This window comes from Pelodiscus sinensis, chromosome 24 (genome assembly GCF_049634645.1).
Source record: "Pelodiscus sinensis isolate JC-2024 chromosome 24, ASM4963464v1, whole genome shotgun sequence".
Lineage (NCBI taxonomy): Eukaryota > Metazoa > Chordata > Testudines > Trionychidae > Pelodiscus > Pelodiscus sinensis.
The window spans coordinates 19264299-19287957 of record NC_134734.1 but is presented as its reverse complement, the minus strand read 5'-3'; the positions used below and the strand labels follow the sequence as shown (position 1 = coordinate 19287957).

At 50.7% G+C, this 23659-nt stretch overlaps 2 protein-coding genes across 2 annotated transcripts; one reads left to right on the top strand and one right to left on the bottom strand.

Moving 5' to 3' along the window:
- The first annotated feature begins 742 nt into the window (after positions 1-742).
- Positions 743-11887, top strand: RIIAD1 (regulatory subunit of type II PKA R-subunit domain containing 1). The gene is made up of 4 exons (XM_006119395.4): positions 743-897; positions 4506-4582; positions 8072-8118; positions 11752-11887. The coding sequence occupies exons 1-4, from the start codon at positions 814-816 to the stop codon at positions 11823-11825; spliced, it is 282 nt and encodes a 93-aa protein (XP_006119457.2). The 5' UTR covers positions 743-813; the 3' UTR covers positions 11826-11887.
- A 4192-nt stretch (positions 11888-16079) lies between these two features.
- Positions 16080-23659, bottom strand: MRPL9 (mitochondrial ribosomal protein L9). Its single transcript, XM_075907113.1, has 7 exons — positions 23501-23659; positions 21970-22129; positions 20750-20874; positions 19617-19667; positions 18760-18861; positions 17813-17896; positions 16080-16529 (listed from the first exon to the last, which is right to left on the bottom strand). Exons 1-7 carry the CDS (start codon positions 23600-23602, stop codon positions 16410-16412), a joined length of 744 nt encoding a protein of 247 aa, XP_075763228.1. The 5' UTR covers positions 23603-23659; the 3' UTR covers positions 16080-16409.

The following is a 23659-nucleotide window of genomic DNA, read 5'->3' as shown; positions in this document are numbered from 1 at the left end:
TGTGCATGTACGAGACCCGCACTGCGCATGCGCAAACCACCAATGAATGGGGCGACCGGCTGAAATCTACTCACCATGGGCAAGTAGATAAGCGAAATTGTTGAGCCCTGTATATCTATATATATCTATATATAGTCTCTAAGGTGCTACAGCCCATTTGTTTAATTTTTTTTGTAAGTTACAGACTAACACAGCTACCCCTCGGACACTCCTAAAAATCATGAGATTTTAAAGACACAAATGAGTTGTGGTGAGTTGTGTTTCTTTGCCCCTTGGTTTCTGAGACTTCGGGATGCATTTTGGTGGTATGGGCGTTTTTCCCCTCCACTTTTTCTCTGCCACACTTGTGGGCAAAGGTGTTCTCTTTCTGTTTTAGTGGAAGCAGAGATGCAGGGGCATTCACATGACTGCGAGCTGGGGTTTTAAAAAACACAAGAGCCAGGCTGAATATCCTGAGAATTGGCCAGAGCCCAAACATTGCAGCCTCAGGCTAGCACATGAGAACCACAGGGCGTAACTGGCCAGCGACGGCGCCTTGACAGGTAGGCTAATTTCATGGGCAAAGTGCCAATTTCCGTCCTGTAATCCTTGGGGCAGGGGATGGGGGGGGATCTACCCTCCATCAGGGCATGCTCTTGGGGAGAGAGGGTTTGCTCTGGTTCTGGGGTAAGTAAGTTCCCCCCTTGCTAGAGAAGGGGAGGCCCCACCCCAGAGCTGTGGGAGGGGGAGTCTCCGGATTCAGAACAAGGCTGGCCCTGCTGGAGCCTGGAGCTGTCCCCATAGCAACCCCAGCAGCTTGCCTGAGCAAACAAAATGGCTGATGTGGCCTCCGGCTTGGAGGGGCTGGATCTGGGGGCCCTGAGCCCAGAGCAGCAGGCGCAGCTCATGGAGTTCAAGGTGTGTGTCGGGGGGGAGGGGGCAGGGCTCCTGATCTGGAGGGGGAATGCTCCTCCCCCATAAAAATAGGGGGTGGGGAGCTGGGGCACCCCCTTAAAACAAGGGGGCTGCATCCAAGAGAAACATCTTCCCCCCCGAGGAATGGGGAACGCCACCCTAAAACAGGAAGGGGCAAAGAAAGGTTCCCCTCTCCCCCAAAAGGAGGGCTTCTCCCTCCAAAAATGTTCAGTCCAAGAGGCATTCTTCCTCCTCTGCTCCTCCCCACCCCCAAACTTAGGGGGCAGGTCTCAGGACTCTTAACAGGTTGGTATGGGGTAGTTCTACAACCCTATGTCCCCCCCACTCTCCCCTGACTAAGGGGGGGGCGATGCTGATGGTCCTGCGGAAGGAGTGGATTTGTTACCTGAACATTTTGTTCACAACAGCCCATAAAAAAGCTTTATCCTATTCAGGCTCTTGGCAAGACGTGGGTGGCATGATGAGAGGGACATGAGGAGGGGGACACAGAGTCCTGATTTCACCCCCCTGAATTGTCACGAGAGATAATTTTCACCTTGCTCTAGATCAAATAAGAATGGACGGACTGAGTCAGACGAGTCGTGCATGGCCAGCACACGATATTTCAAAGGGAAATAAACTGAACAGGGAAATTACCCATCCCTTGATGTCCAGTCTTAACAGCTCTGTGTCCTAATAAGCATTTTGGGCCACAAATGCAGATGTTCAACAACAAAATGTTTTATGAATGTGTGTTGGGTTTGCTGAATTGTTTTAGTAAAAAAAACCCCAAAACAACCCAAAATCCCCACCAAAACCCCACGCCCGTTAAAAATGTCCAAAAATAATCCACATTTGGATTTGATTTTTTACATTCAAAACAACTTTTTTTTCAAAGTTTCCTTTGTTTATCAATATAATTAGTCAGAAGCATTTTGAAAAGCTCAAAAATCAAACCAAAATGTTTCATTGAGGAAAGAAACTTTTCATTGAATACAAAGTATTTTTTCCCCTGTGATCTGCCAAAAGTTTTGAGAACCTCATTTTCAATTTGACCCAAAATAAATGGTTGTTTTGGAATTGCTAGCCAAGTGAAAAACCCATTATCTGCACAGCTCTAGTTATGTTGCACTGGAATAGTCTCAATGATGGATCATAGATTCCCAGATTTAGAGCTATGAGCCAGAGGGCTGGCAATCCAATTTACTGACGAACAACCAGAAAACCCTATTGAAGTGCTTTTGATCCTATCCAACCAGCGCACCTTTCTCCTTTGCACATAAACTGTTGCTGCTACGTTTTGCCATCTGCAGAGTCAACACATTTAGGATTTCAAAAGACGTTTGATCAGTCCTTAGTGTGCTTCAGTCATTCCTCCAATTTAGGGAGAATAGTCTCATCAAGGTGATAATTACTCATTCAGCTTCCCCGGAGCCTGATTTAGATTAAACCTTAGATCTAGAACGATGTCAGTGAATAAAATCTAATACATTTATCAAAGCATAGGCTGCAAAATCAGGAAAGATAGGTGGAATAGCAGAATTGGGAATAAAACCTCTCTCAGCCTCTTTGTCACCCTCAGAATTGGTTTGTTTAACCTGCAAGAAATGCCGAGCAGAGATTGTTTCTAGTGCTAGGTGCTGCACATACAAAAGGACACCGATCTTAGCTAGGAACTCTACACGCAAAAATAAGAGGCAGATATTAACCACAGATTGAACATCTCTAATCCAGCACCCTCGGGACCTGACCGGTGCTGAATCAGAGAATTTGCCAGACCATGGGAGGTCAATATTGTTTAGCAGTGTCATGGCTCCTTCCTCACCCTGGCATGATAAATGCAGAAGTGGGGGCCAGCAAGGGTACTCCAAAGCCTTATCTACCAGGCTTTGGTATAAAACTTCCCCCAAAATCTTAAAAACCTAGATCTTGGGAATAAAACTTCCGCTGCCACCACCCAAATATTGATAAAGAAATCAGGGGAAAGATCATTTGGGAAATCTCACCCCTATTATAAAAATCAGGACACACAAGTAATAAAAATCAGGACACACAAGTAACCAATGCCAGGTTAATAAAAAGAAAAGAGAAGACTTTTATTATTACAACAATATTCCTGTTGCAGGCATAATGACTAGATGGGAAGGTAACAAAGTATACTCATGGAGAAACTCCATGGGCCTAGAACTTAGTTACAAAGAAAAGCCAAAACATCTTTTAAGCAGTGCCAGATCTCATACCCAACCCTTAAAACAATAAAGCCTAACGAAACTACCTAAACTTTACCCTACTTACAGAAAAGGAAGAATGGTGTCTTGGAGAGAGAGAGACATGCTTTTCCCTCTCTGTAGCTGCAGAGAACACACACAAAGCGACAAAAGGAGAAAGGAAAAAACCCAAATTCCTTTGTCCCAGTTTGAAAGTCCCACCTACATTCCTACTGGTCACTCCACCTGGCTAGGTGTAGTTAACCCCTTAAACCCCAGGCTGCTGGCTAACCCTCATAATCATGACAAGCAGCATTACCCACACTTTCACTGCTTACTGGGCTCTTAGAAGACATTTAGGGGGTAAATTAGAGCTAAACAACAGCACAGAACATTGAGAACCAGGACTGGTGGCTGTAAAACTTTATAGGATCATGGGAAACTCGGCCACATCCGTGATAAGTGGACATCTGGCTAACTAAAATCATGCTGAACCAGGAATGTTGCCGAACTAGAGAGGTTCAACCTGTAGAAAATAATTGTTACGAAGCATGGCAAGTACTCTAAAGGCTATGGTGGTTTATTGGTAGGTGGAATTCACTTTTATCTCAGACCACTAGAGGAAAACCTTTTCATGCAAAACCTCCACAAAAAAGCAGTGATCCTTGTTCGATCTGACAAGAGATTGCCAAAGGGGAACACACTGAGAAACCTGTCAGTTTGTTCAGTCCTTGCAAGGATGAGAGATTTCTCACCAGATGCCAGGATTATTTATGAACCAGGACCTTCTTCGTGTCCTTTGTAAAATGCTGTCCTTAAACACGACCTATAAGCCCAGCAGTAGCACACCATTTTCTAGGAGTTTTTGGGACGGCAACAGGCTGGGTTCCTGATTTCCACTGACCCAAAGCAGGAGTCAGTAGAGTTACACTGGTGTAAGGCTGAGGGTAGAATCAGGCCCAGGCTAGAGGTTAGAGCTGGATCAAAAGCCGTGTAAATTTGAACTAAGTCACTTTGGATTTACTCTTTTGTAACCAATATCCCAATTCTCCATTCAATCTACTTCCACTGCAGAGCAGAGTCTTGGACCTGACTCTTGGTGTCAGGACTCCTGGGTTCTTTATTCCTGGCTCTACCACTGGGGCCTAGTGGAAGAGGCAACCTTTCTGAGCCTCAGTTTCTCCATCTATGCAGTGGACATAAATAATATTGATTTACATGATTATCCCTCACAGGGGGAATTGTGAGGATTACCTAGCATCTGGAGAGCACTTTGGAGATGCAGAAGGTTACATAAATGGCATGTATTACTGCTGCTTCAGCAAAGCACTGATGAAATGGGGTTACTGCCAGTTCAGAGCGGCGGCCCTTAAACTTACCTTTTCGGTTATGTCTCTGCTGCAGATTAACACGCGCATTGCCAATGAAAAGTACCTGAGGTCTCACAAAGAAGTTGAGTTGCTGTTATCGGGATTTCTCAGGTAATTTCATCTTCCCAATACCACAGACACTTGGTTCTAATCGGAGCCTTAAAAATTTACCTCCAACATCTAACACGCAGCTATTGCCTCAGTTACCTCACCGTGCCTCAGTTTCACCATCTGAGGAGATTGTCTTCCCCAGAGCTCCCTGGCCAAGTCAAAAGTCCTTCCCTCCCAGGGTAAAGTTTGCACTTTCCCCCTACTCACAGGTCCTTCTGCCCTCCCTTGGCTTGGGGCCTTGCTTTGGTCACAGAGGTGTTTGCAGTCTCTGTGCCCTGGAGGAGTCTCTCCCATCTCCGTGCTGCAGCTCCCTCTTGCTCAGAGGAAGAACACAGTCCATATGGCCCTTTGCCATCCCAGAGCATAGCACCCTCACTCCCTCCCAGCCCAGGACACGCTACACCACCAAGGGCCCCACGTTCCCCCTCTGCTGCCCTTAACTCAGCAGTCTGTCCACTGAGAACCGAACCAAACCAAACCAGCCCAGCCCAGCCCTGGAGGGCTCCCCACTCCTGGCTGCAGCTCACTTTCAATCTCACTCTCTTATATGCTGTTTCCCTGGGGCCTGAGCTCCCTTTAAAGGGCCTGCTCGCTGAGTGCCAGCCCCTGATGTGATCAATTAGCCAGAGAGATGATCTAATGAGCCTCTCTCCTTGCTTCCCATCAGGGTAGTGTGCAGGTAGCAGGTACCCCCCAGGCATCTATTCTGACCCCCCACTGCATGCAGCTGACCTGGCAGGATTTTAGCCAGGAGAATCAGAACCACAGGTAGAAACTGTTAAAAGCTCTGAACTCTTCCGTTTCCAGCAGGAATTGGCAAGAGCTAGCACAGGCCCCCTTCTCCCAGACTGGAGGGATTTCTACCGGCATGCAAGAGAAATCTAGGAGAGGAAGAAGCCGATTAACCAGAAGCTTGGCCTTCGGGTTGCTAGATAGTTTCATTAAAAAATGATGGGGAAAAAAATTGGTTGAGAAAAAAAAGGGCGGGGGGGGGGGGAACAAAGTTGTTGAACAAAAAAAAAACCAGCACCAAAAAAAATAAATCATGGTGCCTTTAAATCCCATACTCCCCGCTCCCACAAAATGCAGCAGGGGAAGAATGTCCTTCCATCCAAGAAAAACAGAAAATACAAGACATGTCACATGTCTGGTATTTTCTGGTTTTTTTTACCGGACAGAAGCCACAAATACCGGACTGTCCAGGCCAATCCAGGACAGTTGGCAACCCTACTTGGCCTTAGTGCTGTGGTTGGCAACCTGTGGCCCATCGGTGTCCTACGTGTAGCCCTGGAACTTTTGTTTACCATTGATCATGCGCAGGCTTGCAGATTTCACTGGTTTTCTCCCATTAGGTTTTTTCCTACCAGTATTACTAAAGTAATACACCAGTAAAGCAAGAGCCCATGAAGGGAGGTGTGGGCTGATTGCACACACCACTGAGGCTATGTCTACACTGTGAGTGTTTTGCGGAAGAGGCAATGCAAATGGAGTACTTATTTGCATATCTTGCACTCTCATTTGCATATCTTCTTCTGATCCTTTTTGCGGACGAGATTTTTGCGATAAGCCCTGTGTAGATGGGGCCATTTGTCAGAAAAACTCCTTTTTGCGCAAGATCCCTTATTCCTCAAAAAATGAGGTTCACAGGCTCTTGCGTAAAAGGGTTTTTTTCCGACAAATGGTCCCGTCTACACAGGGCTTTTTTTTGGCATAAACCTCTTCTGCAAAAAGGATTGGAAGATATGCAAATGAGAGCACACGATATGCAAATGAGCACTCATTTGCATTTCCTTTTCCGCAAAACACCCGCAGCATAGATGTAGCCTGACTGAGAGACGTACGCTTCCTCTGCAGCCAATCGGTGCCCCCGATGCAAAACTACCCTGTTCTGGGACAGGGACAACATATCTTGGTTACAACAAATTGTGGCCCATTTGAGAGAATGGATGGCCACTCATATGGCCCACTCATTAGCTTAGGTTGACCATCGCTGTCTTAGTGTGTGTGTATATGCAGGTATGCTGGAACAATTTATACAGCAGAAGTGCTGAGAGACACTGACCCAAACAATGAACCCTGTAAATAATAGTACCCACTTCAAGCCAGAGGTTTGCACCCCCAGAATCTCTAGTTCCAGCATCTAGGTGCATATGTGGAGAAGGGTTTGCAGGAGGAACTATCACTATGAAGGAAAAGGAAGACTGAGAATTACACCGGTAGACTGAGGGGCCACCAGATGGAGCCAATACACCCAGTCTTAGGAGTTCTTTTTCTGAGCTGGTGGACAACGTTCAGTCTCTGAAGAAATGCTGGGTTGTTAGCTTTAAAATGTGTAATTCTTCAGGGAGCTCTTGCAAGCCGCTGGGATATTTGCTTTCCACCTAATACAGTTTTTGGGACAGAGTTCACAGAATACTAGAACTGGAAGGGACTTTGAGAGGTCATCCGATCCAGTCCCTTGCACACACAGCAGGACCAAACACCACCTAAGTCATCCCTGACAGGTGTTTATCTAACGGCTCTTAAAAATCTCCCATGATGTAGATTCCACAACCTCCCTAGGCAATTTATTCCCGTGTTTAACCACCCTGACAGGAAGCTTTTCCTAATGTCTAACCTGAACCTCCCTTGCTGCAATTTAAGCCCATAGCTTCTTGTCCAATCAGAGGTTAGGGAGAAAAAAATTCCTCCTTGCTATACCTTTTTAGGTACTTGAAAGCTGCTATCATGTCCCCTCTCAGTCTTCTCCTTTCCAAACTAAACCCAATTCTTTCAGACTCCTTTCCCACTAAAATCATGGGGCAGCTCCTCACACCAGCTGGCTTAAACTTGCACAGCTCCACTGACCTCAGCAAAGCGATGTTGATTTACCCAGAGGTATTAGAAATACCGTGTGCCTGATCGTCTATTCACATAATCTACTGTGAATCAGAAGTAACTCCATTGATGCCAAAAGCGTGAGGCCACAACTGACCCTTTCCTTGGAAGCAAACCCAGCCAAATAGCCGGAGCATAGGTGAATGCAGGCCCCAATCCATCACGCCAATATCTAACTGCTTTCACTTTCAGGCTATAACATGCTTGGGGCATTACTGTGGGACAGCATTTCACTGTGAAGAATTTTTGTGGTTTATTTCAGGTGGAATGTATCTTTTCGTCCCAATTTGTTACTAATTATCTTATTGATTGCCAATGCAAGGCTGTGTAGTTTAGCAAGGATGCTTTAATTGTGATAAGTATCCCTTAGCTTTGTGCCAGTCTAAAGTTGTTGTTGGGTTTTATAAATATCAAATTTCCAAAGTTGAAGGCAAACATAAATTAAATGTTTCTCCTTAGTAACTAATTGGCTTATTGATTCCCAATATAAAAGTGCAATTTACCAATTCGTCTTCTGCATCTCCAGACAGGGCTAACATAATAAACCACCACAAGTGTAACCAGTAAAACTCCATTTAAAGTCTATTTCTTCCCCCTTTCTTCTCTCCACAGAGAAGTTATGCTGAGAAGACCAGAGAATATCCATGAGTTTGCAGCAGGTAAGACCATTATGTTAATCCTGTTAGACATGAAAAGTAAGAGCTGTTGTAGTATTATTATTATTATTTCATTATATTCACAAGTATTGAGGTGACTGATTCTAACTTACCTTAGTGTAAATTCAGAGTACAGGCAGTCCCCGGGTTACATGGATCCGACTTACATCGGATCCCTACTTACAAACGGGGAGAGGCAACCCCGCACTAGCTGCTTCCCCCCAGCAGACCAGAGAGACGCGGAGAGGCTTTTCTCAACAGACACCTCATCTTGAGAATAAAGGACTGAAGGAAGTGAGGTGTGGGAGAATAAAACTGAGCTCTGGAGAAATGTTTGGCTAGAGTTTCCCCTACAATATGTACCAGTTCCGACTTACATACAAATTCAACTTAAGAACAAACCTACAGTCCCTATCTTGTACGTAACCCGGGGACTGCCTGTAATCCCACTGAAGCCAGAGTTGAATTGCAAGGGAGGAGGGGAAGAAGGAAGGGAGGGGGGGACTATTTCAAGCTCCACTCACAAAATAAGCTCCACTTACATAAGTTGCCAAAGCAAGCCCTAGCTCGCAGTAGGTAGTGCATGTATTCAAAATATGACCATTTTGCTGCATAGTGCTCCAGGGAATACCATAGATTCTGATCTTTCTTGACTGGCAGAGAAAAAATGTGTGGCATCTCCCAAATGCTACCCATGCCAAGATAAGATGCCATTCAGAATAAATGAGGCGAAGTAAGTTGGTGCCCCTCCACCTCCCGCTTTGATGAGAGGAGTGAAATAGTTAACGACGTGGACAGAGAAATCAGTATGGCTACATCTACACTGGCATGATTTTCCGAAAATGCTTTTAACGGAAAACTTTTCCATTAAAAGCATTTTCGGAAAAGCACGTCTAGATTGGTAAGATGCTTTTCCACAAAAGCACCTTTTGCGGAAAAGCGTCCGTGGCCAATCTAGACGCAGTTTTCCGCAAAAAAGCCCCGATCGCCATTTTCGCGATCAGGGATTTTTTGCAGAAAACAGCACTGTGCTGTCTACACTGGCCCTTTTGCGCAAAAGTCTTTCGGAAAAAGACTTTTGCCCGAACGGGAGCAGCATAGTATTTTCGGAAAAGCACTGACAATCTTACATGAGATCGTCAGTGCTTTTGCGGAAATTCAAGCGGCCAGTGTAGACAGCTGGCAAGTTTTCCCACAAAAGCGGCTGATTTTCTGGAAAAACTGGCCAGTCTAGACACAGCCTATGGTAGAACATCTGAATTAACTACTGTAGAGCTGAAGGGCACAAGACACTCTTCTCCGAGGGTCTGTCCCGTGCTTTTGTCTAGGCAGGCCACTTGTCTGGTTTGGAACCACACCGCCCTCTTTTGGGATGGTTTGTCCCCCATCCGGCACTGGGCCGAAATAGGATATGGTTTTGGCCAGGGGACACCATTTTTAAGGGAGCGCTGCTCCACCCTGTCCGGCAGGACCTCAAAGGCATGCCAGATCACGGAGGTGAAGTCATACCAGTGGGGGGCAGACGGATGCCCTCTCAGGAAGTACTTGAATGCCCAGTGTTCCAGGAGCATGTGATTTGCCACCGTACGTCTGCAGACTCAGGCAGACCCCACTGCGGCGGTTACGCTCCACTCGCATCTCTGCCCCATGACAGCTCAAGATGGAGGGTCTGGACTTTGGTGAGATTTTGGAGCACTAGACAAAGTGGCTTAAGAACCGTGCTGTGGATAGGCAGGCACTGGCTGCCTCTGAGCCCCGTGCTACCCCAGTGGAGTTTCTCTGGACTGACATGCTGCAGGGACTGTGCAGGAGGAGGGGGGGCAGCTTGCTGCTGGAAGGCTGGGCTAGCAGATCCTGAGCCATACCGGGGACAGAGCAGGGAGATTGCCCTGTGAAAGTGGGGAGGCCACATTACAGAGCATGTGGAAAAAGCTCCTGCACAGAAGACCCGGCTGCCAAGGGGCTGCCGCTGTTGCTGTGGGTGTACAGATGCCAAGGGATAGTGCAACTGGCACCGTGGCTGAGCTTTCCTGCAGCCACTAAGGAAGTTGGCAAAAGCCCCTGGTGATGTCTTATCCGTGTGACTCAGCCAGGACTGCCCCGTAATGAATGATAATGAGCAACGAGCAGGTAAACATGCCATTTGTACTGGCATTTGCATTTAGGCACTGTGGCCTGAAGGCTAGAACACGCCCTGGGCCTTGCCAGACCTGTGTCCTATTCCCACCTGCTGCTGGCCAGCTGGGAGCCTTTGGGCAAGACACTTCCTCTCCCTGAGCCTCAGTTTCCCCATTTCACCGATGGGGATAATGATGGTGCCCTCCTTTGTGAAGCGCTTTGAGATCTACGGCTGGAGAAGAGCTAGGACCCATGATGGTTGATTTAGTGGGGTTAGCCCACAGATCTGTGTTTTGTCATTGGCTGCATGCACTACCACGGCCTTTGTGTTACGGGGTCAGAGTCGCTGATGGATTTCAATGGGTGTCAGGCACCTTTGTGCAGCTCGGCTATTAACTCTATTTCCTGGTGTTTGGAGGCTCGACTCTAGGTGCATTGCCGGTCAACCTGAAACTAAGGATATTAACTATCAGGTATTTGGGTAAACGTGTAACCACAGGACATTTTAGCGATTACACGTTTACATATAGGGGTGGGGCAGATGGGAGTGAGCTCTGGCCAGCCCCTACCACCCGCTGCATCTGATAAAGAGGCAGCAGCACAGAGGGTAGGTGGCTCCGCGGGAGCCGATATGCATAGGGAGCCAGCTTGAAAACGGCTTCCTGCGTGTACCGGCTCCCACATCCTCCCACCTGCTGCCTTTGTGGGAGGCAGCAAGTTGGGGGGCGGGGGGGAGTCAGCATGTATGGAAAGCTGGCTTTTAAGATGGCTCCCTGCATGTGCCGACTCCCACCTCCCCCCCTTTGCTGCCTCTGATACAGAGGCAGCAAGGACAGGGAGTGCATGTAGTCGATATGATTAACCGAAAAGCCCAGCTTACCGATTAATCCTGTAATCGACTACACACTGACATCCCTACCTGAAACTGCACTAATAATATTTTGGGCAGCACATGTAGATCCACCTAACTAGCAGGGCCATGTGTGGAAGGAGATGACGCTGTGCCTTATCTGTCTATCGCCATGCCGTCCCAACTATTGTCTGTCCAGACACGTATCATGCTTATCTATCTATCGGGGCACCTGGTATCAGAGGCAGGGGAAGGCTTTGCCTTCCCAAACTGCCAGCCTGGCCCTGCCCACACTCCACTCCAGAACGCCTACTGTAGGCATACTGCAGGCGGAGTGTTACTGCCCCCAGCGCCTGCCTTCCCCAGTGCTCTGGGGTCAGGGAACCTGGGGTCAGGCACTACCTGCCCTTCCCATGGTGCTGGGCAGGAGGTAGGGGCTGTGTGCCACCCCACTTCTCTGTGGTCGGGCGGCGGGGGGAGGTGGGAAGAAGGGGTGAGACTGGGAGAGGGCTTACCTCTTGCAGCCCTACCTTGACTCACTACCCATGCTATTTATCACCATTGCTCGTAGCTACTGAATGAAATGAAAGACGCCTAGTTTAGACCAATTTTTTTCCTTGCAGTCACAGGGAAGGATCATTTCTTTTCCCCTGTCTCTGTCATTTCAGAACATTTTACGGATCCGGAGCTTCCAATGAAGATACAGAAAAAACTAGCAGAAAAAGCAAACCAGATAAATTGAGGGACACGTCCCATTCCCCTTACTTGCTGAAGCAGGATAGAAATTTAGGAGGGTTTCTGTTTGCCCGTTTTGTGATTCTTAGTTTTATCCTGCAGAGATTGTCTGGGAGATGGTTATTTGTATTTTGAAGGCTTTGCAATATGGCTAATAAATCTCAGTTTTAGAGTGTCCTCTGGAGGCAGAAAGAGAGATTGCACCAGCGTCTGTTTCTGGTGGTGTTTCATGCTTCACAGCTGTATGTTCGGACGGCTTCATTAAAACAGATCTGCTGGGTCAACCCTGTTCTATTCATGGGTGATTTCCTTTCCCTGCTTGGACTTTTCTGCTTGGCAAAGAAAAGGTACAAAGACAGGAATCAGCTCTAACAGTAGGAAGGTTTCTGTTTCTGAGGGCAGATTATTTTTTTCCTAGTGGAAGTGGTTGTAGTAATGGAAATTAGGTACCGGCTAGTTTCCCACAAGCATCTCCATCGGTCACTTTGACACCTGCCTTTTGTCCTCCACCCATTTTTGGTCCTTGCCAGCATACATGGACCAGTCCAGTCCTCCGGGCTTGATCCTGTGAGGTTTCTTCGGGAGCAGATGAGTACCAGAGGCAGTGTTGTCTAGGGGTTAGAGCCCTGGACGTCCGGAGACCTAAATGGTAATCTGGGCCCTGCCACTGATTTGCTGGATGACTTTGGGCAAGTCACTTCCCCTCTGCATCTGTGCTTAGCACGACAGGCCTCCCCGATCTCAGTCATTCTGCATGTGTGCGATGCCCGGCCCAACTATCTTGGCTGGGAGGGAACCAGGAGGAAAGGGATGAAGAAGCCACTGGTGAATCTGTGGCGCTTCCCAGCACTCACCCTCCTAACAAGGCTGCTTTTTGCCACCCACCCACCCACCTTTCCACAATGCTCCCTCTGCACAGCACCGCCCTGATCCTGCAAGCTGCTCCACCCAAGCCTGGACAGGGTCCCATCAGCCTCCAATGGGCTCTGCACAGGCACATGATCTGGGCCTAAGGCAGAAAAGCTGGCTAGCCACCAAGACAATGTTGTAGATTATGAAAATGAAGGAAGACGATAAAGGCAGGGAGAGCAGTGGGTTGGGAATCAGGAAACCTGGGGTCCTTTCCTACTGCCAAACAATCCTTGGATGTTGGCTAAGGCAAGTCTGCACCTGATGCCTCAGTTTCCCCTCTCAACCACTGTGTTTAGGCTGTGAGCTCCTGGGGGCAGTGACCAGAAGACAAGCGGCGCCTGGCACAATAGATGGAGCAACAGCCCTGGTGCTAATGAACCAGGGGTGACACCCTGCCTGGCAGGCAAAGGATTAATGGCTTCTCATCTCTGGATGCTTTCGCAAAGCCCTGAGTTCTAACAAGGAAGGTGAGTGGCAGCTCGGCTCCCCTGGATGGGCCTCTCCTCTTCGCAGCCAAAGGGGGAACAGGTCCAAAACAGCCCTCTCAGAGCCTGGCTGCCTCCCCCTTGGCACAACAGACAGAGCCAGAGCAGCCTCACCCAGCTGGGGAGAAGCACCCGGTACCAGCCTGTCCAAGAGGCTTAAATGTAAAGAAGTTCAGGGTCAGAAGGCTGCATCCCTCAATGAACAAAAGCCAGATGAGCAGGCAGTCCAGACTGTGGGGCTGCGTGGCCAAGAAGCAGACTGAGGAGCTGGTTGTTGAGGAACTAGGCTGAGACCCACTAAAACTCATCTCAGAGGCCAAGCCCTCTCACAGCACAAATTGTGCAGCAGGGATGTGTCTGGTCTCAGGGAAGACACCCCCCTAACTTGTGCCTAGGATTTGACACACACAAACAAGTCACTAACAGACACACAACACAGAAACCATCGTATGGAGACCACACACACACACTTGCATTTTCGTAATCACTTTGACTTCAGCTTTGCCATCGCTGGCTAACTTTGGGTTTGTTTTATGACGCTTCATTCGTATGCGACTTGGTTCCATTTCGTCTGGATGCCGCTAGCCCCGCTGCTGACTCATAAAAAGTCTTACAGCAACCTCGCCCCAGGCTAAATATTTCAAAGAATTTATTGGGTGCCATGGAAACTTTAAAGAGCCCATCTATTGGACAGATTGGCCACAAAATGTAATTGAATCGTAGGCGACACCCTCAGAGCAGCCAGCCAATCCATTTCTGTCCCGACTCGGGACCGTATATAACATGTGAGTTTCAATAACATTCAGGATGGATTCTGAAGAGGAAAGTTAACAGGATTCATCTGCCTATGCACCTCCTCTGATTCAAATGCAACTGGTACCTGGCTGATCTCTAGTCACCCCACCTCTGTCCCCAGCCCCTCACCCCACCTCTGTCCAAGTCCACAATAGAGATGTTTAGCGATAACAGCAGCCCCTTGGATGGATCATGCTTGGAAAATGAACCCACAACACCTGGATTTCCAAGCAGGAACAGCTACTGTAGGAGCTGAAGGACCTGTGATGGGTCAGTAGTGGATTCATCAGCCTTCCACATGAACCAGCCCCTAGACGAAGCTTGGATCTTTTTATCAGATCTGTTTACTGGTCCAGCCCTTATCACTTGCCCCAGGAGCTGTTGTGGGCTAAGGACTACAGACTGAATAGTGGGGTCTGACACTTTGCTGCCATGAGTGCCTTCAAAACAGGACCATGTGGTTGTAGGCTGTGGACATGCTGTGTGCTCCCCACCAGAAGAGGCTGCATTTTTACGACTGGCGAAACGATTCCATCTGTATGCTTTGCATGCATCACGGCAAGAGGAGACAAGATTCTAGCAGTGGAGCTGAGGAAGGAGGCTCAGTTTCCTGCTGCCTCGATGGTATAGCCCTCTGAAAGAGGCGCAGATCAATGCTCGGTGTTAGCCAGTGCTCACCTGCTATGGTATCTTAGGAGGGCATCTCTAAGGCAGGCAGAGCAGAAGAATGCAAATGCTGGCTGTCTCTAGCTACATAGCATTCATTGTACCCTCATTTCAGTTAACTTCCCCCGGATTTCTGCCCCCACAACCTCAAGTCCTCATATAGGAATCCCAAGTTCTCTCCCTAAAGACAATTCCTAAAACCCCTAATCTAACAGATCCCTAATTATTAGCTCCACCTCCCCAGCTACACAGATCTTTCAAAGGATCCTTATTCAAAGCAGATCCTGAAGAGCTTTCCATGAATCCTCCCAGGGTCCTCCTTGGTCTGCCAGGCTGAAAGCAGCTGCCCCAGCTTTGCCAGAGAACAGGGACTAGCAGCTGGGGTTTCGGCAACTCAAACTCTCAGGGCATCCAGTGATTACCTGCCTGCAGCCACTAGCAGAGATGGCACATTTGGCAAATCCCAGCAGACCCCAGCCTGCACTTGGTGGTCAGAGGGGTCTTTACCAATGCCGGGCATGCCCTTAGCTGCAGAAGGAGTTGTCTACACTGCCCCTTCTTGCGCAAGAAAACCCCCGATTATTTTCAGGAATAACGGTATTGTGCAAGAGGGTTTTACTTGCACAAGAAGGGGCAGTGTAGACAGCTCCTTCTGCAAAAATGGCAGCTCATTAGGTATGCAAATGAGGCTCAACAATATTCCACCCTTAAGCCTCATTTGCATATTTCTGGTGCAAGAAGCCACAAGTGTAGACATAGCCAGAGAGTTTCCACATCATTTTGCACAGGTAACAAGCAGAGGTGGGAAAGCCCTGCTGGCCTGAGAGATGTTTGGGCACAGAAGGCTCCGCCTCCAGCTAAACCTATGGGCCTGCCCCCCAAGAAAGGGTTGGCAGGACTGAGTCCCTGGTTGTCCTGCTTCTCTCACTGTAGCAGCTGCATTTAAGTCCTACTCCGCTGCCTTGAGAGCAGCCCAAGACAGGCAGCCCAGTGCTTCTTTGGCTCTTAGCCCCGTTCACCCCTGGAGAAGCTGCAGGAGGCAGAGGGGAAGGGTGCCGTGTGTGGGTGGCATCACTCCCCGTTCTGGTAGGATGGCTGTGGAGTTCTGATCTCCAGCCCAAGTGAGAGCCTTGTGCCTGCAATAAAGTAATTTTCTGTAGGGGACTCTCCACCTTCCATTTCCTCCCCTCCCCCTACCGCCAACTGGGATCAGCACAATCAGGCCCGGCATCAGGCTGGATACCTGGGAACAGAGCATTTGGTGCTTTTCTATTGACCAGGTAAGTCACCGGTGGCTGCTTCTCCCAGCACTCCCCATAGAGCTTCTGGCCTCCAGCTGTCCCAATGCCGAGGCATGGTCTGAACAAAACCCCAACAGCAGCAAGAAAGAGCTGATTCACATGGACAGTGGCTTGGACTCAAGATCCTGGAGTCTTTTATTAGTAGCCACAAGTGTTTAGGCGTCCTGCTTTAACTGAGAGCAACGTACAGCAGCAGGGAGCCGGGTGGGTTCCTGATCCTGGGCAGAGAGTCCCGGCTCGGAGAGATGGAGAGTTCCTGTGTGTTTGCAACGAGACCCGCCCACAAACCCCGACAGTGTTTACAGGAAGCCAGGTCACCCCAGCTGCCTTCTCATCTGGCGGGGGGAGAGTCCCACGCAGGAGGCTGCAGCAGGGGGATTTCAACAGTCCGGCCTTCCAGGGAGAACTCCCCAGAACGGCTTGGTGGGGCCTTTACTCCTTGGATGCTGCCTGTGCCGCCTGCTGGGCCAGCCAGTATTTGTAGCGCTTGGTCTTCGGCCTCATGAAGTTCACCACAGACATGGGCACCCTGACGGTGTCCAAGCCGTTCACCTGCAACACACAAGCCCAGGATGGAGATGTGGGTTAGGGCCTCACACAAGGATTCTCGCCCCCTGCTTCCAGTGAACCGGCGCAAAGGGCCAGGCTCCTAAGCTGGCAGAAAGTGGCTGGGTCCCCTGCGGCTCCCTCCACAGCAGGTTGTTTCTGTTGGTCAGACGTTAAGGGTTTCATGGGCAGGAAACACTCGCTAGGCCGGAGATCAGAGTGCACCCAGGGCAGGTCCAGACACAGGCGTACGAATGCATCAGAGAGGGGAAAAGATTTCGAGTTCCTTCACAGTAGCTGAATGGGTGAGTTCACCTTTAAAACCCTTCGTGCTTGTTACAGCTGATTGGACAGGCTGTGCCTCTCTCTCACTCTCGCCCCTCCTCACTCCGACACGGGTCTGCCTGCACTGTTGGTACCAGGGCCTTCACGGCCGCAGCTCCCCCTCTGAAATCTCCTGTCTCCCTCCGGTTCCATTTCAAATCTCTGCCTGCAACATCAGCTCCTTTCTCCCTCTCAGCGTTTGGACATGCTGCTCTCAGGTTTTTGGGGTTAGTGTGTCCAGAAGATACTGGTACCTTCCAGGCCTGTCACTCACAGAGATGCAGTAACCAATTTGGAAACATAGCACGCTGCTCACGTGCATTGGGGATTCCATATAGCAAATTAAACAGGAAGCTACACACATTCGCACAGCTGTAACGGACACCAATTGGACATTCATCCTGCAAGTTTCAGAGCTGGCTTCTCCTCCCCCAAGTAGGCAGGAAGGACAAAAGATGAATAGAAATACAGCAGGCGAAATTCTTTTCTGCCTTGGACATGTTTTACAAAACGCCTCCAGGGTGGGTAGGAAAGAGAGACCTTTAAAACCTGGCTCTTTTCTACTGTGGGGGTGCCAGCACGTCTAACAAGAGTAGGGGTTTGTCTGTGGCTAGGCCAAAGTTCTCCTGCCCTTCCTTGCCTTTCCGTCTACCCATCTGATAGCCCTGAGGGGGCTACGTTCCCGTGGGTATCCAGTTCATAAAGCACTCTGGAATGTGAGGCGGTGCAGATGCGGGGGTGCAGCAGTAACTTCATGCTGAGGATCTCAAAGCAGGCTCAGTCAGCAACAAAGCTGCCCAATTCCCCCCTCCCTGCAAGATGCAAACAAATATTTTCTCCGTGTTACACAGAGGATAAATGAGGTCCAGAGCAGGGAGGCAGAGACGGGGAAAGTGGAGCCATTTCTAGCTAAGGGACCTTCAAAAGAAAGCAGCTCCCCCCTTCCCAACAAAATGGGCACTTACCGTCACCTCACACCAATATTCGCCCCACCTCGTGATGGGCTCGTCGGGCAGCTTCAGCGCTTGTGGCGTCACAGAGACTTTAAGCTGAAAGAATCAGTACCACGACTTAACCCCAGGATGCTTATTCCAACCCAAAGCCAGCAGCTGCCTCCCCATTTTAATCACACACAGTAGCTTGAGGTTCAACACTTAAAACTAGAGAAAACAAGGTGGTCTCTCCTGTAAGGGCAGCAAGACTGGAGCCAGCAAGTCCTTTTCTGGGGCATTGTCCCATTAAGAACAGGTGTTTGGAAGTGGCTCACCAGACTAGTTAACTAAGGTTAAGCAGGATGGGAGATGGGACCTCTTCAGCATGGCCAGAGCAGCCCCCAGCTCTCATGGCTGCTGGCCCTGTGCAGGATTACTGGCTCCTGTTCTGGCCCGCAGCACAGTCCTAGCAGGGGGGACTGCTCCCAGGCACCGGTTAACCATTACTCGGTCAGTATCCCTACACCAGACGCAGCTGGGAGCCAGATGACATGACTGCCTGCTAGAGCTCGTAAAAGACACAGGTAGGGGAAGCTCGGAAAGAAAAGGGCTGGACAAGGAGTATCTGCTGCGACAGATGCCCAAGTGTTTGTGAGCTGGGAGGCCAGGAGATGGCAGAGATCTGCAGGAAGTAGACAGGTTCCAGCAAATGCTCTCTAGCTTAACACTACGATTTGCTGGGCCTTGTAAATTCTAACCCCAGCCAAGAGCTCTCTAGGAAGAACGCTGAGGCCTTGGCCTCCTGCTAGATTTCTGGCTTCCCCTGATTAGCCCTGACTGATAAGTTCCTGAGGCTCCACACTGAGCCAGCTTTGCTGTCTGGGATTGACTCTCAGCATCCCAGTAACAAACGAAATGAGCCCCCACCCCCCGACCCTGAGTCCACATACGAGCCCCAGTCACAGCCCGACCACACCAACGTTTTTCAGGAAGTGACGGGCGACGATCTCGTTATTCAGCTCCCACTTCACGTTGTTCTTCATCCCCACCTCCAGATGGCAGTTCCTCAGGAACTCGAGGGTCTAAGAAGGGGTGGAGGATGACAGATGGGGAGCATGAGTGCAAGGAATGGCCAGGTCTGTTAAATTTCTAGCGGACAAGTGTCTGCATCACAAAGCCACGTTGGTAACAGAACCCATGATGGCATGGCTCATGGAGAACGAACTCCCTTGTTCAGACCTGCAGGAGGTCTCAGAAAGTCAGGGCCAAGTCACACTGGCAGGACCGTGTGGGGGGAGTTGGCTCAGTTTCACCCATGCTGCAAACATTCACCAAATGAACAGCTCTACATTGTCCAGTGTCATGAACGGCTTGCTTTGTTTCAAGAGCTAGCCCAGGGTAAAGATGTTTCAGAGTCACCAATGTGGGACAAGTCTTGCCAAGATCATGTTAAGAGACAGGTACCACAGGCTGACTGAGCTTTCATTGTAACTCCAGTTCAAAGCTACCCCATCTCCCCTTTAGAAGGGATGATCGGGTCAATCATTTACATAACGCCATAGGTATGGAATCACAGTTTCGATAAAGACAAGTTCTTTGCCCCTACAGACTCACAGTCTCCATCTTTGTCCTTGTTTTTTATTGGGGGGAAAAAAGCTACCTGAACAAACATACTCATATAAAAATGCACCATCCCTAACCACAGCAGGGTCCTATTAATTTTAGTTTTGCTGGCTGGGACTCTCCAGTTCCCAAGACCCCCACATTTCACTGGAATCGCACGGCTGTTTTACAGACATTCGCGTCTCCCCACCCCCACGACAACCTTTCTACTCACCTTTTCACCACTCTGAGTCTGAAGTCTCTCCAGCTTCCCTTCATTACGTAGCTATGAGGAATAAGATTGGTGGGGAAAGCCCAGTTAACAATGTGTCCCAGTTCATCTCAGCACTGTCCAAGATTTGGGGGTTACTTATGGAGCTCTCAATTCAAAAAGCTTTAGTGCCAACTATGTCCCCATTCTGGGAATTTTGGGATAGGAACTCTCTGATGTGCTGTAGTGAGTCACAACACATTAATTTGTATTTCACTACCCAGCAAGTCCAGCAATTGTCAAAGCCCCAGTCCTCACCTCACTTGGCAATAAAGTTTTAATAGCAAGGCTTTTTTTTTTTTTTGGCTTTGGTATAATAGGTTTACCCATGTATTCAGAGTTACATCATTCAAACTAGACAGCATTTGTCAAAGCAGGTGAAGATGGATTTTGGCAATGCAGAATCCTTGACTATTATGTGAATTTCAGTAATGCCTAGGAGCCCCAAATCAGCTGCCCGTTATCCTAGGGACATGTATTTCTAAAACAGTTGAATTTGTTAAATTTCCTGTTACTTTGCAATTAGTGTGTATCCTGGTCATTAGTAATGTTATATGAACTGAAAGGTATTTTTCATACCACTCGTTTAATGTGGGATACTAGAGACAATTAGGTTTAGTGCCACTGTCTTTACAGCGTTTTCCCAAATATATCTCTACCACAGCTGCTCAAATCTTACTAGCTAACAAAACAATCAGTAATGCATGCGAGTTCACACACAATTTGCTATAAAGAAGTTAAGTGAACCCACTTAAAAACAAAAGAACTCTCCAGGTTTAGTCTCCTAATTTAATCCTATGTTAGATTTACAAACAAACACCCCTCCCCCCCAGAAAACCCCAAATGAGCAGCAGTTTCACTCTGAAGTTGCAGAGCCTAGACATTTTGTGGAAAACAATAAACCTGCAGGACCTGGCATATTTCGTCCAATGAAATCACCAGTTAAATATTCAAACCAACTTCTAGTTTCTGGAAGGTTGTGTGCTGTTTGCACTGAATCCAGGGAGAAACTCAAATAGCTCAGGGCAGAATTCTGCACATCAGGATAGCAGAGAGCACGATGTGGGATGGAAAGGTCATTCCTTCCTCAAACTCACCTTCATTTCCTCCTCAAACATTTTTTTGTTCTCTGGCGACGCGTAAACAGCAAGTCCCTCAGAAAGAAGCTTGTTGCGACCCACAGATTTCTTCACAGAGACAATATCACCCCGGCTTCCCAAATCTGTGAATAAGACACACAGGGCAGTGTGATTTGGCTAGCAAACACAGCGCATAAGGCATTAGAGAGCTTTTAGAGTTACACAGCACATTCCTCCCACGAAGGAAGCCAGAGCACTTCGAACACAGGAAAAGGAAATGGCATTTCACAGAGATTTTGGAAAACAGGGCCTAAAAAGCCGAAATGTCTTGACTGAATCAGGCAAGATGTTTGTGCGTTGTGTGTACTATCAGCTGCTTCACTGCACCTCACTTCATATCCAAAATGCATGAGCATGTATGTGTGAACCTAAGTCCAATGTATGTGTAATTACGATGAAGGAAAAGCTGTGACAAGAATATTTAAAAATAACTGGATTTAAAAAACTGAAGGACACAAGTGGAGCGATTGCTCTTATGCAGTAGTTAAACCACAGAACTGGGACTCAGGACTCCTGGGTTTGGCCCTGAGGGGAGGCTTTAGCAGCAACACATTAATATTTATTTCCATATCACCTTGATAACTTCAAAACCACAGTGATTTCCCAGCTCTGCCTCTGTATCTCTAGCAATAAAATGGGGAAAAGAACATGGGAGTCTGGTTCACTTCTCTGCTCTACCCATTAGATAGCACTGGTCTCATAATGCAGGGGTGGGGAACCTCTGGCCCAGGGGCCAACTGCAGCCCCCAGCTTGCCTAGATCTGATCCTCAAGGCTCAGGACTCCCGCCCCTCCCCCCAGCATTGGGGAACCCGCACTGGCATTCCAGCCCCCCCACCGCAAGGCTGGAGCACACAAAATCAACTAGCCTGCCCCCTCCCACGGACTCAGGTGTGCAAAGACAACGTGGGGAATGCCTTTCTCCTTCTCAGTTGGGGACCAGACTACACGGGTTGGGTTTTGTTTCTTTGCTTCTCACTTGTGTGCAGCCTGATTTTTCTGTGGGTCAGCAGCCTCCCGACCCAAAAAAGGTTCCCCGCCTGTCATAACGGATTGGTGAAACTCAGGAGAAAACTCAAGACTCCCGTGACAGTACCCAGCACAACCTTGTCTCGTTAGTACAGAAAGCAAATGCCCCCACTATGTGGAAAGGAGGCCGAAGCTGCAATGGAAACCTACAGTCCACAGACTGAGTGAGAATCAGCTCCAGCTTCTCCTTGGGCTGGTGTTTGGTGTCTTCCACCAGCCTGTAGATGCGGTGCCTCCTTGGGTGCAGGCGAGGTGAACGCCCTTCTTTGCTCAGCGGGACCTGCCACCAGCGCTCCACCACCACGGTGCCCTGCAGAGAGAGACGGATCAGCTCGGGGGTGGGAGATATCCGGAGGAGGGGGTATGGCCGGGGGCACCTGGTCACCCTCCAGATACCACCAGTGAGCAAGACCAACTCAGAGCACGACAGCCCCCGACCAGCGATCAGCCCATGGGGGTGACCTGCAGACACACATCACCCCCCCCCCCCCGCAGCAAGATCAGCCCAGAGCAGCCACCTGACACCCACCAGCCCAGGGCTTGATTCCCCCAGCCCCCTCCAAAGAGAGATGAGCCTGGATGTGACCCCCTCCTCACATTCCTCCAGAACCCCGCCCGAGAGAGCACGTGGAACACCCCCCCCGGCCCTGACCCCCCTCCCACACCCCCACCGGCCCCGGGTCTGACCCCCCCCTCCTCCCACACCCCCACCGGCCCCGGGGTCTGACCCCCCCCCCCACACCCCCACCCCCACCGGCCCCGGGGTCTGACCCCCCCCTCCCCCACCCCCACCGGCCCCGGGTCTGACCCCCCCCCTCCCACACCCCCACCGGCCCCGGGTCTGACCCCCCCCCCCACACCCCCACCCCCACCGGCCCCGGGTCTGACCCCCCCACTCCCACACCCCCACCCCCACCGGCCCCGGGTCTGACCCCCCCCTCCCACACCCCCACCGGCCCCGGGTCTGACCCCCTCCCACACCCCCACCGGCCCCGGGTCTGACCCCCCACCGGCCCCGGGTCTGACCCCCCCCCCCACCGGCCCCGGGGTCTGACCCCCCCCTCCCACACCCCCACCGGCCCCGGGTCTGACCCCCCCCTCCCACACCCCCACCGGCCCCGGGTCTGACCCCCCCCCCCTCCCACACCCCCACCGGCCCCGGGTCTGACCCCCCCCCCCACCGGCCCCGGGGTCTGACCCCCCCCCCTCCCACACCCCCACCGGCCCCGGGTCTGACCCCCCCCCTCCCACACCCCCACCGGCCCCGGGGTCTGACCCCCCCCCCTCCCACACCCACACCCCCACCGGCCCCGGGTCTGACCCCCCCCCCTCCCACACCCCCACCGGCCCCGGGGTCTGACCCCCCCCCCCTCCCACACCCCCACCGGCCCCGGGGTCTGACCCCCCCCCCTCCCACACCCCCACCGGCCCCGGGGTCTGACCCCCCCCCCCTCCCACACCCCCACCGGCCCCGGGGTCTGACCCCCCCCCTCCCACACCCCCACCGGCCCCGGGGTCTGACCCCCCCCCTCCCACACCCCCACCGGCCCCGGGTCTGACCCCCCCCCACACCCACCCCCACCGGCCCCGGGTCTGACCCCCCCCCACACCCCCACCCCCACCGGCCCCGGGTCTGACCCCCTCCCACACCCCGCACCCTGGGGTCTGACCCCCCCCTCACCCGGCGGAGCGAGAGGCCCAGCGCCCGGCTCGGCGCCCCCAGCCGCTCCCCGAGCCCCCGCAGCAGGAGGCCGCAGCTCCCGGCCGCTCCCAGCCGCAGCATCGCGCGCCCGACGCAAGGACCCGAGCGGGGCTGCCCGCGCCGCGCCTGACGCGCGCC